General features: G+C 56.9%; 3 protein-coding genes across 3 annotated transcripts; 2 read left to right on the top strand and 1 right to left on the bottom strand.

The window, feature by feature from the left end:
• Positions 1-287: 287 nt before the first annotated feature.
• On the bottom strand, positions 288-1,679 carry LOC311169835 (tripartite motif-containing protein 60-like; the record flags this gene model as incomplete). The annotated part of the gene is made up of 1 exon (XM_084232093.1): positions 288-1,679. One exon carries the CDS (start codon positions 1,677-1,679, stop codon positions 288-290), a length of 1,392 nt encoding a protein of 463 aa, XP_084088219.1.
• A 3,290-nt stretch (positions 1,680-4,969) lies between these two features.
• LOC311169834 (tripartite motif-containing protein 60-like) lies at positions 4,970-6,355 on the top strand (the record flags this gene model as incomplete). Its single annotated transcript, XM_084232092.1, has 1 exon — positions 4,970-6,355. The coding sequence occupies one exon, from the start codon at positions 4,970-4,972 to the stop codon at positions 6,353-6,355; it is 1,386 nt and encodes a 461-aa protein (XP_084088218.1).
• Positions 6,356-10,981: 4,626 nt separating this feature from the next.
• LOC311169833 (tripartite motif-containing protein 60-like) lies at positions 10,982-12,428 on the top strand (the record flags this gene model as incomplete). Its single annotated transcript, XM_084232091.1, has 1 exon — positions 10,982-12,428. One exon carries the CDS (start codon positions 10,982-10,984, stop codon positions 12,365-12,367), a length of 1,386 nt encoding a protein of 461 aa, XP_084088217.1. The 3' UTR covers positions 12,368-12,428.
• Between the last annotated feature and the right edge of the window lie 1,577 nt (positions 12,429-14,005).

The following is a 14,005-nucleotide window of genomic DNA, read 5'->3' as shown; positions in this document are numbered from 1 at the left end:
GGAGAGGTTTATTCCTCACTGTGGGGCTCTGCTGGGCCAGAATGGAGGTCACAGCAGGCATACGTGGTGGGGAGTTCTGGGCGGGTGAACCTCACAGAAAGAACCCGTAAGCCAGTGAAGGAACAACAGGTTTCCTGACAGTTTGCCCAGATGGGGGCAGAGGGTGAGGCCACGGGGGAGCGGGGAAGACACGAGCACTCAGACACCAAGAATGGAATCAGACTCTTTATTTACAGAACATTCCATGCACAGAGGAAGGACCCGAACACAGACCTGTTTACAGGGGTTCAGCTCTCATCTGTGACTAGAGTCATGGAAAATGATAAAGGAGAGGCTCCAACAGAGAAATAGGGGATGAGCCTGTCTGTGAACGTGTCCGTCAGCGTCCACAGATGGGATCTGTTATTCAAATTGTAAAAGGAAATCTCTCCCAACTCGTAGTCCAGGAAAACGCCAACTCGAATGCAGAGTGTGTAGGGGTCAATGTTTGTCCCGGTGGGCCGCTGAAACTGCCAGCAGCCATTGCTGGGGGAAGGTGCCAGGGCATCCCTGGGGAAAGATTCCTCGCACACACCCAGGGACCACACACCCGCGCCTCGGATGTCCATCTGCCAAAAGTGCCTGCCGGCCTCGAACCCCTGGGCGCTCAGGACAGCCTCGTGGGAGGTAAACGCCCTGGGATGAGTGTTGTTTGGTGCCACCCTTTCGTAGGTAAAGATGGCGGATTTCCTGTCTGGTGAGATAATGAGATTGCGGTGCGCGGTCTCGGGGTCTAGAGTCAAATCCACCTGAAACTTGTGGATGACATTTTGCAGGCTAATGTAATGTGGCGGGATACTGCACACCACCTCCTCCAACTTGTATGAATAGGCTGCTGGGGCCTCTAAATTAGTGTACCTGCTCCACTGGAGGTGGCTGCTTCTGACCCCCCTCAGTAACCCCAGGTCTGTCTGCACACACTGGGTGCTGATTTCCCGAAGCAGACTCTTGAGTGTGGCGCCATAGTCTGACATCTGGTTTCTACTTGCAGTGACTCTTTCAGAAATACCTGACATTTCCCTCAGTACCTCAGAATCAAGGCTAACATGATCCCTTTGCAGGAAGCGCTTGAAATGTGCAAATTCAGAGTACAGCTCACTCTTTCCAGCTTCCACCTTCTCTCTCAGTTCATGCATTTTGGAGACCTGCGTGGCTAAGCCCCTCTCAGCATCTTCCACCTGCTTCCTGAGGGGCTCCAGGGAGCTCTTGAGCTTCTCCCTGCGCTGAGCAGCAGCTTGCTCCAGGGGTACCAGGGGGTGACCCCGGTGGGGGGAGGAGGCCCTGCACTGGGCACACAGCAGCTCCTGGTCCTCCTCACAGAACAGGGCCAGGGCCTGGTGGTGCTGGGCACACAGGGCCTCTAATTCCTGCTTCTTCCACTTGTTCCTGGCGGGGGGCAGCTGCCTCAGGAGGTCCGTCAGGGCACACAGCTGGGAGTTCTTGTGGGCATCCCTGGAGGGGCAGTGGTGCAGGCAGACGGGGCAGGGGAGGACGTCCTGGAGGCCTTGCCAGCGCTGGCGGAGGCAGGGCCCACAGCAGTTGTGGCCGCAGTCGAGGGTGACCGGGTCTCGCAGGGGGTCCAGGCACACGGGGCAGCTGGCCTCTGCCTGTAGCTCAGCCAGGGAGGCGGCCAGGGCCATGGTGCTGGGGGCTTCTGTCTGAGGCAAGGACTGGCAGCCTTTCCTCTGCTGCTCACAAGCTCCCAGGAGGGTCCAGGCGCTGCAGGGAGTGTGGGCCACTCAAGCTGCAGCCGCAGAGTCAGGGGACATACAGGCCAATCATCCTCAGCTTGGTGTTATTGCACCTCGGGTGCTAGGGGTCCCTCTTCCAGAGACAGGCAGGTCCCTGGGGTTTGGGACAGAAGGCACAGGAGGTCTGTCTGCAAGGACTGTTCTGTGCAGAATGTGAAGGGCTCAGCTTTATATACCCTGTAGGGTGTGTCTTTCCCCACCCTCCTCCCCCATTGGCTAGAATGCAAATCCCATCAGTTTCCTGGGGAATTTTTGGCCCCAGGGCACTACCCATCATCCTCTCTGATGCATCTTCCTGCAGGGTGTGGTCACTCTCTCCTGTCCCCCGCCCCACCCCCTTCTCACCCTGCACTGGGCCTCCTCTCCCTGAGCTCAGCAGTGATCTGGTTTCTGGCCACTGGGTAGTGAAATGGCCTCGTGTTCATCACGATGAAATGGCAGGACAGCCCTGACCTGAAGCTGTTGTTTTAATACCGTCTGACCCTTCAAGCAGGGGTGTCCAGAATCTGTGTGTCACTTCCCACATGGTCGGCCCATGAATGTGACCAGTGAATCCTCTCTGGACCCTGACATGGAAGGGGGTGCGGCACTGAAGCTTGTCACCCACAGCTGGTCAGGACCGGCATTGCTCTGACCCGACCTCTTTAGAGATTCAGTCAGGACCTGGGCACCATCTTCTTTGTCGTCTCTGCTTGGGTACCTGACCTAGGCCTTCCCAGGCCTCAGACACAGGAACTTACCTCCCACCACCAGGCAGGCCCAGAGCCCCTACCTCCATTCCTGGCATGCTGCCCCCTTAGAGGCTCCTTGTGCTCTGGACTTTGTTTAGTCCGCCTGGACTCTCTGACCTCATCTCTGGAGTATATCTTGGTGAGCACTTCTTTGAATTTACTGTCCTTATCTCAGAAGCCTGATGAACTCCCCGGAGTTGCTACCTGCACTGTCCCTGGAGCTGTGTGCTCTGCCCTAACTGTCCAGGGCTCGCGAGTGCTGCCCTAGAGGAATCGGCTCCACCTCTGTCTTCAGGAGGAGCCGCGCCTCCCACCCAAACCAGCCCCCCAGGGGCCATCTGCTCCCCTGCAGAAGCTCTCACCAAGCTGCAGTGTCCTGGCCAGAGACCAGTGCGCTCATGCTGACCTGCCCTTGTCTACTCAGCGGACATGTGTCTGCTGGAAGGGGCCAGGGAAGGCCTGAGGCTCCCACCCCTGGCCTTTGTGCAAACATTGCTTCATGGAGAGGCAGAGGCACTGGAAGGGCCAGGGCGGCCCCTCTTCCACTTGAGGGCAAAGGGCCTCCGCGATCAGAAACCTGTGTCTGTCACTTTCCGTGCATCTGAGGAAGATAAAAGTGCAGGGACACTCTTGCTGAGTAACACAATCTGTAAAAATGTCCAAGACAAGTTTCCATGTCCACGATGAAAGATGCAATCAAGACAAAACACAGAATCTTTGTTGGCAAGTTCCTGGGCAGAGGAGGCCGCCAGCTGGCAACACTTTGTCCTTTCACGGAGGGAAGAACAAACAAGGAAACCCAGCGCGGTGTCGGTCAGCTTGACCACCTACACGGCCTTTCTCAAAATTCCTGCTACCAGCATCCAGAGACGCGCACAGACAGGCACGGACGGAGAGTGCTGCCCGAGGCGGCCGCGGGCCGGGACCCCTCCCGCGGCCACGGGCCTTTGGTCACGGCCTCTGCCTCTAAGACCCTGTGCGCACCTGCTCCTCGCCAGCTGCTGGGGGGAGCTTGGTTCTCACTGAGGGATCAGCTTTCAGCTTCAAGGGCCAGAGGGGACAAAGGGATGCTTTCTCCTGGGAGTTCTGACGTCCCCTCCATGTAAACCTTGGGCTTAATTTCCCTCTTTCTCAGGCAGCTTCTCTCGGCCTTCAGACCAGGCTCTGTCGCAGTGCTGGGCACTGTGTAAGGCAGCCTGAGCTCGCCTGTCCTTGCACACAGCCTGCTTTGCTCTGACTGTCCTCTCTCCTTCTAACTGCGGTCAGGCGCGGGGCCGAGCGCCGAGGCCCGCAGCGGAGCCCAGCTCCCGAGACCAAGACTCCTCCGTCCCCTTCACAAGAGAGAATCTATACATTTCTTTTGCAAAATCATTTGAAGGTTTCCGATCCCATAACACTTTCCTGCTAAAGACTCGGCAGCAATCTCCGAACGAGCAAGTATCCAGCAGAGTAAAAAAGCATGAGAACAACTCGAGAAAATGCCTTTCACGTGCTCCGCCACCCTGTCCCCACTGGGCCCCGAGCTTTCTTGAGTCACTTCACTTTTTGCTTTCATGACCTTGAATTTTATGAGGCCCTCAGGCCTGTTGCTTTCTTAATGTCACACATTCTGGATTAGCCTAATGGTGTCCTCACCGCAAGATTGAAATGAGGCATCTGTGACCAGAACTTTCCATGCTGAGAGTCCTCCAATGAATCCACCCTAGATCTCAGAGTTGGTTTCCAACAGCCAAGGGGGACGGAGAGGTCAAGATGACCTTGTGAATCAGACAACCAAGACACACACATGCTGGACACCCCTGCTTGAAGGGTCAGACGGTATTAAAACAACAGCTTCAGGTCAGGGCTGTCCTGCCATTTCATTGTGATGAACACGAGGCCATTTCACTACCCAGTGGCCAGAAACCAGATCACTGCTGAGCTCAGAGAGAGGAGAACCAGTGCAGGGTGAGAAGGGGGCGGGGCGGGGGACAGGAGAGAGTGACCACACCCTGCAGGAAGATGCATCAGAGAGGATGATGGGTAGTGCCCTGGGGCCAAAAATTCCCCAGGAAACTGATGGGATTTGCATTCTAGCCAATGGGGGAGGAGGGTGGGGAAAGACACACCCTACAGGGTATATAAAGCTGAGCCCCTCACATTCTGCACAGAACAGTCCTTGCAGACAGACCTCCTGTGCCTTCTGTCCCAAACCCCAGGGACCTGCCTGTCTCTGGAAGAGGGACCCCTAGCACCCGAGGTGCAATAACACTAAGCTGAGGATGTTTGGCCTGTATATCCTGTGACTCTGCGACTGCAGCTTGAGTGGCCCACACACCCTGCAGCGCCTGGACCCTCCTGGGAGCTTGTGAGCAGCTGAGGGAAGGCTGCCAGTCCTCGCATCTCCCACCGGCTCCTGCAGAGCCGGGCCTTCCTTAGGCGGGTCCTCAGACAGACGCCCCCAGCACCATGGCCCTGGCCGCCTCCCTGGCTGAGCTACAGGCAGAGGCCAGCTGCCCCGTGTGCCTGGACCCCCTGCGAGACCCGGTCACCCTGGACTGCGGCCACAACTGCTGTGGGCCCTGCCTCCGCCAGCGCTGGCAAGGCCTCCAGGACGTCCTCCCCTGCCCCGTCTGCCAGCACCACTGCCCCTCCAGGGATGCCCACAAGAACTCCCAGCTGTGTGCCCTGACGGACCTACTGAGGCAGCTGCCCCCCGCCAGGAACAAGAGGAAGAGGCAGGAGGAAGAGGCCCTGTGTGCCCAGCACCACCAGGCCCTGGCCCTGTTCTGTGAGGAGGACCAGGAGCTGCTGTGTGCCCAGTGCAGGGCCTCCTCCCCCCACCGGGGTCACCCTCTGGTACCCCTGGAGCAAGCTGCTGCTCAGCGCAGGGAGAAGCTCAAGAGCTCCCTGGAGCCCCTCAGGAAGCAGGTGGAAGATGCCGAAAGGGGCTTAGCCACACAGGTCTCCAAAATAAGGGAACTAAGCGATTCAGTGGAAGCTCGAAGGAGTGAGTTGTACTGTGACCTAGAGCTCTTGAAGAGATTACTGGGAAGGGATCATGCTAAAATGGATACTCAGTTACTGAGGGAAATGTCAGGTGTTTATCGAAGAGTCACTGAAAGCAGAAACCAGATGTCAGACTACGGCGCCACACTCAAGAGTCTGCTTCTGGAAATCACCGCCCAGTGTGTGCAGACAGACCTGGGGTTACTGAGGGGGGTCAGAAGCAGCCACCTCCAGTGGAGCAGGTACACTAATTTAAAGGCACCAGCAGCCTTCAAATATGATTTCAAGAAGGGGGATTTTAGTTTCCCTCCACATTACATTGGCCTGAAAACCAGCATGAGCAAGTTTCAGGTGGATTTGACTCTAGACCCCGAGACCGCGCATCACAACCTCATTATCTCACAGGACAGGAAATCCGCCACCTTTACCCACGAAAGGGTGGCACCGATCGACGTTGCTCATCCCAAGGCGTTTACCTCCCGCGAGGCTGTCCTGAGCGCTCAGGGGTTCGAGGCCGGCAGGCACTTTTGGCAGGTGGACATCCGAGGCGCGGGTGTGTGGTCCCTGGGTGTGTGCAAGGAATCTTTCCCCAGGAATGGCCTCACAGCTCCTTCCCCCCGCAATGGCTGCTGGCAGTTTCAGCGGTCCACCGGGACACGTCTTGCCCCCCGCACAGTACAGGTTGGCATTTTCCTGGACTACGAGTTGGGAGAGATTTCCTTTTACAATTTGAGTACCAGATCCCATCTGTGTATCCTGAGGGACACGTTCACAGACAGGCTTGTGCCCTATTTCTCTGTTGGAACTTCTTCATCACTTTCCATGACTCTAGTCAATGAAGGCTGAGCCCTTGTGACCGCGTCCATGTTCCCCCTGTCTTCACGAAAGTGTTGGAAATACAGAGTCTGAGTCCACATTTGGTGTCTCAGTTTCATGTTCTCTCTCCCCTCCCCACGGTCAGAGGTCTCAACCTCTGACCCATGCCCCTCAAGAATGAACGTCTAGGGCCTCCCTGGTGGCTCCGCAGGTTGAGCGCAGCGCTGTGAAGCTGTCCACAGCCTCAGTAGCGCCAGTTGGACTCCCGGCCGGCCAGGGAGAGTCCCACATGGCGCACAGACCTCTCCTGTCTCACCCACTGCTCCCCTCAGCAGTGTACTCCCCACTCTCTCTGGTGAATTGTCTCACCCTCCCACACCTGTGGCCTGTACCCCAGTCTTGTATAAATAAATATATCCTTAAAATATATATGTGTGTGTGTGTGTGTGTGTGTGTGTATATGCACAATATTAAAAAAAAGAATGAATATTTCAATAAAACAGAGGAGGGATTTTGTGCTGGGAAGTGAAATATTTGCACCACATTGTGCCTTTTCTCAGGAGTGGAGACAGGACAGTGGCAACCACAGAGCAGGACCCAGCTGGTTATTCCTAAGTTGGCGGCTGACCCCTGGGAAGGGGAGAGTGCTGAGTGTGTGAGGAGAACTTCTGCACACGACCATGGAGTCTGCCCGTGAATTCATGAGCTACCAGCCCTCTAAGTAGCGGGGGCTCTCCCTGAAGCTCGGGGACAAAGCTCATGATTTGCTTTTTTTCCAGTTTTGTTTGAACCTAAGTTCTCCCTTCTCTGTTGCTTGTCAGGCAGTCAAGTTCTTGGTCTGTTAAAATGAACCTATTTTCTGAATTTCTGGCTTTAGGTCACTGGGCAAATGGACCCCGATCTTAGAGGGGTTTGGTAATGATAGTTCACTGGTGACTGGATTCACAGAGCATCTGAAAAGGTTACTCTCAATGTCCAGTTGCTTCCATTTCAGTGATGCCAAGGTTGAGCACTGGCTTAGGGTAGGGACAGGCTGAGAAATTCATTGTGACTGTCCCCACCAAGATGCTACCCAGTCAACAAATCTAGGCTTAAAAGGGCTAAATAAACACTGAAAGGGAGGAGCAAACTACCATTATCTGTAAGAGATACGCTTGTCCTCTAGGACAGCCAAAGAATCTACAAATTATAAAGGCCAAAGGGGACGGGAGCAAGATTATTGTGCAAAAACCTAATATCCCTATGTGTGCAACAAATAAGTATATCCGTGTGTGAGCAGGTAAAGGGAAAGGAAATATTTGAAGTGACTCTTACCCTGCAGCAAAAAATGGAATGACTAGGGACCTCCCTGGTGGCACAAGGAGTTAAGACGCAGCACTGTGAAGCTATCCACAGCCACTGCAGCATGAGTTCAATCCCCAGCCAGGGAAGTGACCCACATGGCACAGAGACCTCTCCTGACTCCCTGCTGCTCCCCTCAGCAGTGTATTTCAGTCAGTCTGTCAGTCTGTTCCCCACTCTGTCTCTAGTGAATCCTCTCAACCCCCTCGCCGGACCTCTGGCCTGTACCTCAGTTCTTGTATGCATAATAAATACATCTCTGAAAAAAAATGAAATAACTAGGAACACATCTAACTGTGAAGTGACTGGGAAGGGTATAAGAAAATCATCAACATACAGTGCAAGAGAGTAAAGAAACCATTAGGAATGTCAAAGAACACCACACACCCCCGACAGGCAAGACAGCAAAGGTTCAGCCCTCTCCAGGGTGCACTGTGCCGTCACGGTGTTATAGGACGGGGAGAGGGGCACCCCAAAACCCCGCAAACATGCCTATTCTAAATGGGTTCTGCCATCCGCCGCATCAACACAAAACATAGGAGACTTTAATGAAAAGGAACTTTAATAAAATTAGGAAACAATACAAGTAAGGCAAAGAGTCTAGTTTCTAAATCAAGCACCCAAAGTGACCCGTCCCCTCGTGGGTAAAAGTCCATCCAAATGGGATCGGCCCAGAGCAAGGCCCCAAGGCCTGCCACAAGTCTAAAGCATCTTCCAGTGGGGACCCACAGAAAAGGGTCACAAACAACCGGACAAGCCCGGAAGGAAAAGAGCAAAATCAACATCAAGATAAAAGCTGCCATGGTCACCTCCCCACGGGTCTCACCCACATCTGTGTCACCCAGTCCACGACCAAAAGACAAGCGCAGTTTCTTCACGTGTCTCTAGGCTCCATGTGCCTCCTCCAGGTCTCCTGGCTCCATCCTGCTTCCTTCCTCAGTCTCTTCTTCAGCTTCTCCTCTTCCTGCTCAGCTCCACCCTCCCTTGGGTGGGGCAGGGAACCTCCCCCTTTCCTGGGGACCACCCTGTTACAACAGAACCCCACAATAATCCCAAGGCCATCGCCTTCATCAGGAGCTGCGGACTTACTCGTTGTTCTGCGCAGCTGTGTTCGGAGAGCCGATTAGATGGGCACACCCATCGGGGTACATGGCCCTGGAGCAGGGGCAGCCTGCAGGGTACTCGGCTCCTTCATGCCCTGTGCTCATTAACACCGGACACACTTGGAAACGTACGTGCTGACGCAGGACAAAAACCATTTAGAAAGAGCTGGTTGCTTGTTGTAGCAATATTGGGGTGGAGGCCAGAGGCACAGGGTGAATCACCAGAGACAAGAGTGGAGACCAGGAAAGCAGAGTTATTGAATTCACTGCAGAAAAGGGCAGCAGGTGAGTCGGGAGAGGTTGTCTGTGCCCCCATAAGGGCTTCAGGCCCCCTTTTATACTCTTGGGGTGTCCGTGTGCCCCAGTTGTCTGCTGCGATGTCTAGTCTTGGGCTTTGATGTTTCACACAGTGTGTCCTGACTCTTGCTCCGTCCAGTGCCTGGGGATCTGCAGGCCAAGGTCAGGGTTATCAGTCTTAGGGCCGTTCCCATAGCAACCCAGTGATTCCTTTATCCACTCAACCTCCCAAGCTTGCCTGCTGGGCGGAGTCGGGGCTTGGTTATTACCCTTGTTAAAAACGTGGGTCACCTTGTTGGGGTTCTAGGAAAGCCAAAGAATCCAGAAATTATAAAGGCCAAAGGCGACGGGAGCAAGATTATTGTGCAAAAACCTAAGATCCCTATGTGTGCAACAGGTATTTCTGAGCAGGAGCAGGTGAAGGGGAAGGACAGGAGGAGGTTGGCGGGGGAGGGGCCTGGATCCCTCTGAGAAGGGATTCCCGGACCTTCCCCTTCCTCAGCCCCAGCAGGTTCGGGAGGAAACCAGGATGAAGGGAAGGGACAGGCCGGGACGGGGCTGCAGCCTCGCAGGATGCAGCTGCATTTTTCGTGAACAGGCCCCTGGGGTCAGACCTGGAGGTGAGTGCGGTTTCCCAAGAGTCTCCCCCGGGTCAGAAGCACCAGGTGGGTTTACTTCCACCGCACCCGAAACCCCGCACTCGGCAGGAGGCGGCTCCCGACTGCTCTGGCCTGACCCCTGGGGCTGCTCCCCGCCGCGACAGCACAGGGGGTACGGGGGACCGGGGGGGGGGGCAATGCGCCCAGGGCGGGTCTTCTGAGGCCTGTGGAGGCTGAGAGCGCTGAATGAGCTTGTGAACCCCGAAAACACAGACCAGGACAGAGTCTGGGAACACAGAAGGCCCCGACCCCGGGGGGCGCGGGCGGGGCTGGCGGCCGGGAGGAGCCGAACCCCCCGCAAGGGCGCGGCCGGGCCGGGCTGCACCCGGAGATCGGCGCGGGTGGGGCAGGGCGGGGCGCCCCGGCCCGGGACCCGCCCGCAGGGAGGGCGGCGTCGGGAGGGTCCTGGGGCGGATCCCGGCCCGGGAGACCCGCCCGCGGCGGACGAGGCGGCCCGGCCCCCCCGGCACGACGCGCCCCCCGCCCGGCCCGCGCGGGCGCCGGCTGCGGCTCGGCAGCCTGGGGGGAGCCCGGGCGCCCCGCCGGGACCCCGCGCCCCCCGCCCCGAGCCGCCCCGAGCAGAGCGTCGCGGGCGCACCCCGACAGGCGAGGGCGACCCCGCTGCGCGCGGCGGGGCGGCGCCTCCGCGCAGGGCGAGTGTCCGGGGAGCCCCGAGAGGGACGTCGGGGGCCGCGGCGGGACAGGACGCCGGGGCGGGGCGCGATGGTGCCGGGCCGGGCGGGCGGACCTGCCGGTGCCGGCTCCGGCCCGCCAGGCGCTCTGGGCGCCCGCCCGGCTCAGCTCGGGCTCCGCGCTCCCGCCCGGCCAGGAGGCCCGGGGAAGGGCTGTGACTGGGGGTTCTCGCCGGAGCCGGAGCCCCGCCCGGGCCGCGTGGGGAGCCAGGCCCGGCCCCAGCCCTCGCCGTCCCTGCGCGGGGGGAGTGGGGTGAGAACAGCCCTGGACCTGACGGGGGGTCGCTGTCTTTCAGGTTCCGTCCAGCTTGCGCCCTGAGGTTCCGAGAAGACCCACAGAAGCTTCCAGCAGGCCGCGCGCCAGGCCAGGAGCAGAGGGTGCTGGGGCTGCAGAGTCACAGGAAGGAGCAGCGGCCCCTTGAGTGGCCTCATTCCCTGCAGCGCCTGGACCCTCCTGGGAGCCTGTGAGCAGCCCAGGGGAGGCTGCCAGGCCTCGCCTCTCCTCCCGCTCCTGCAGAGCCGGGCCTTCCTCAGGCGGCTCCTCAGACAGAAGCCCCCAGCACCATGGCCCTGGCCGCCTCCCTGGCTGAGCTGCAGGCAGAGGCCAGCTGCCCCGTGTGCCTGGACCCCCTGCGAGACCCGGTCACCCTCCACTGCGGCCACAACTGCTGTGGGCCCTGCCTCCGCCAGCGCTGGCAAGGCCTCCAGGACGTCCTCCCCTGCCCCGTCTGCCAGCACCACTGCCCCTCCAGGGAGGTCCTCAGGAACCCCCAGCTGTGTGCCCTCACTGACCTCCTGAGGCAGCTGCCCCCTGCCAGGAACAAGAGGAAGAGGCAGGAGGAAGAGACCCTGTGTGCCCAGCACCACCAGGCCCTGGCCCTCTTCTGTGAGGAGGACCAGGAGCTGCTGTGTGCCCAGTGCGGGGCCTCCTCCCCCCACCGGGGTCACCCCCTGGTACCCCTGGAGCAAGCTGCTGCTCAGCACAGGGAGAAGCTCAAGAGCTCCCTGGAGCCCCTCAGGAAGCAGGCGGAAGATGGTCAAAGGCAGTTAGAAATGTATATCCTCAGAACACAGGAACTAAGAGAGAAGCTAGAAACTCGAAGGAAAGCATTAAACTCTGAATTTGCACATTTTAAGTGTTTCCTGGAAAAGGACCAGGATGCCACCGATAACCGGGTATCCCGGGCTCAACAGAAAATCACTGAAAGCAGACAGCAGATGTCAGACTATGGCTCCACACTCAAGAGTCTGCTCAGTGCAATCAGCACCCAGCGTGTGCAGACAGACCTGGAGTTGCTGAGGGGGGTCAGCAGCATCCACCGCCGGTGGAGCAGGTGTGTTCACCTGGGGATCCCAGCGGCCTTTAAATACAAATTCAAGAAGCAGATTTGTAGTCTCCCCCCACATTACATTGGTCTGCAAAATATCATGGACACGTTTCAGGTGGATTTGACTCTAGACCCCGAGACCGCGCACCACAACCTCATTATCTCACAGGACAGGAAATCCGCCATCTTTACCTACGAAAGGGTGGCACCGAACGACGTTGCTCATCCCAGGGCGTTTACCTCCCGCGAGGCTGTCCTGAGCGCCCAGGGGTTCGAGGCCGGCAGGCACTTTTGGCAGGTGGACATCCGAGGCGCGGGTGTGTGGTCCCTGGGTGTGTGCAAGGAATCTTTCCCCAGGGATGCCCTGGCACCTCCCTCCCCCCGCAATGGCTGCTGGCAGTTTCAGCGGTCCACGGGGACACGCCTCCACTCCCCAGTGGTGAAACTTCGACTTGGCGTTTTCCTGGACTACGAGTTGGGAGAGATTTCCTTTTACAATTTGAATAACAGATCCCATCTGTGGACGCTGAGGGACACGTTCACAGTCAGGCTCATCCCCTATTTCTCTGTTGGACCCTCCTCTTTATCATTTTCCATGACTCTAGTCACAGATGAGAGCTGAACCCCTGTAAACGGGTCTGTGTTCGGGTCCTTCCTCTGTGCATGGAATGTTCTGTAAATAAAGAGTCTGATTCCATTCTTGGTGTCTGAGTGCTCATGTCTTCCCCGCTCCCCCGTGGCCTCACCCTCTGCCCCCATCTGGGCAAACTGTCAGGAAACCTGATGCTCCTTAGGCTTAGGGGTTCTTTTCTATGAAGTCCTCCACCCCCCAGAACTCCCTACCACATTAACCTTGTGTGACCTTCTCCGTTCTGGCCCAACACATCCCTTCCCTCCACCCCCAAAAAAGCCCCACAGTGAGGAATAAACCTCTCCCTTCCTGGTGTGTCTGTGGCCTCAGCAGCCCTGACACCAGAACTATTGACTGGGGTGCATGTTCCCTGTGTGGGGTGAACATAACAGTAACCAGAATATGAATCATCTCAGACGAACTCGGGGATGCTAATATCCCAGGAAGCACCTTTTTATCCCCCCCAAATACTCTTAGAAAATTTTCACTTGTCTTCAGAATTTATAACCTTGTATTTCTCGATGCCATTCTCTTGAGGAAGACATAAGAATCCATTACAAATTCCCTGCAATTTTAATAGTTACAAAAAATAAAATTAGAACGCCCCATTAAAAAAATTATCAGATATTTTCCATTTTTCTTCACATTCCCATGGAAGTGAACATTGAAAACCAATTGAATAGACTGGTTTACATGGGCAAATAATCAAAATAAATACAGCAAGGGTCCAGCAATAGAGCAGCAGAGTTAAGAAGCTGGGCTCACCTCCTCTGTATGTCGCAACTACACCACGGAACAAGCCAAAATCGACCAAGAAAAAGACAATCGCAGCTCACACTCGGAGCAACAGCTCAGCAGAAAGGGGTAGGAAACACCAGTGAGACAGGGGCAGGTGCTGTGTGAAACCCTGCGGAGCTGCTGACTCAGGGGACTCACCAACTTGGAAATCTTGAGACCAGGCACCCAGGACAATCTGGGCTCACCGTGGGGAGCTACAGGAGGCGGCATCCCCACCGAGGGGCACTGGCTTGTGCCTGAGACTCTCAATATAGAGCAGCTGGAGCCAATCACTGAGGACAAGGGTGAGACCGGCCAGATGACCTTGGTCTCCTCACAGAAGAGGCTGTCACTCGAAGCCAAGGCTGGGATATTCAAAACAACTGCAACCCTCCACATCAGGACTCAAACTAAGACAGCAAATGAACACTAACAGAAGCCAGAGCTTAAGCTAAGTGCCTGTTAAAAATAGGAGCGAACACCCCAAGGTCAGGCTATGTGCTGGGGAAGAAGGAGAGAACAATGCCTGGCCTGGGGCCCTGTATCAGCTACAATCCAGCCTGGCTACAACTAGCTCAAAAACAGGGCGTGGAGCCGGGGGTCCTGGCTGAATCTCCGAGGAAAGCTGAGGTCGGGTCCGGGCAATGCCAGGGCCCTGAGCAGCTGTGGGTGATATGCTTCGGGGTCACACCCCCTTCCATGTAAGGGTCCAGAGAGGATTCACTGGTCACATTCACGGGTCGGCCATGTGGGAACTGAGCGCCCAGGGTGGTGGTCTCCGTGGGGTACAAGCAGACATGTCAGCACCTCTGACCCCTTTGTGGTTCAAGGTTTAGTTTTACTTTGGGGACT

The sequence above is a fragment of the Talpa europaea genome (genome assembly GCF_964194135.1).
Source record: "Talpa europaea genome assembly, chromosome: 4".
Classification (NCBI taxonomy): domain Eukaryota; kingdom Metazoa; phylum Chordata; class Mammalia; order Eulipotyphla; family Talpidae; genus Talpa; species Talpa europaea.
This window is presented reverse-complemented; position numbering and strand designations above follow the sequence as displayed.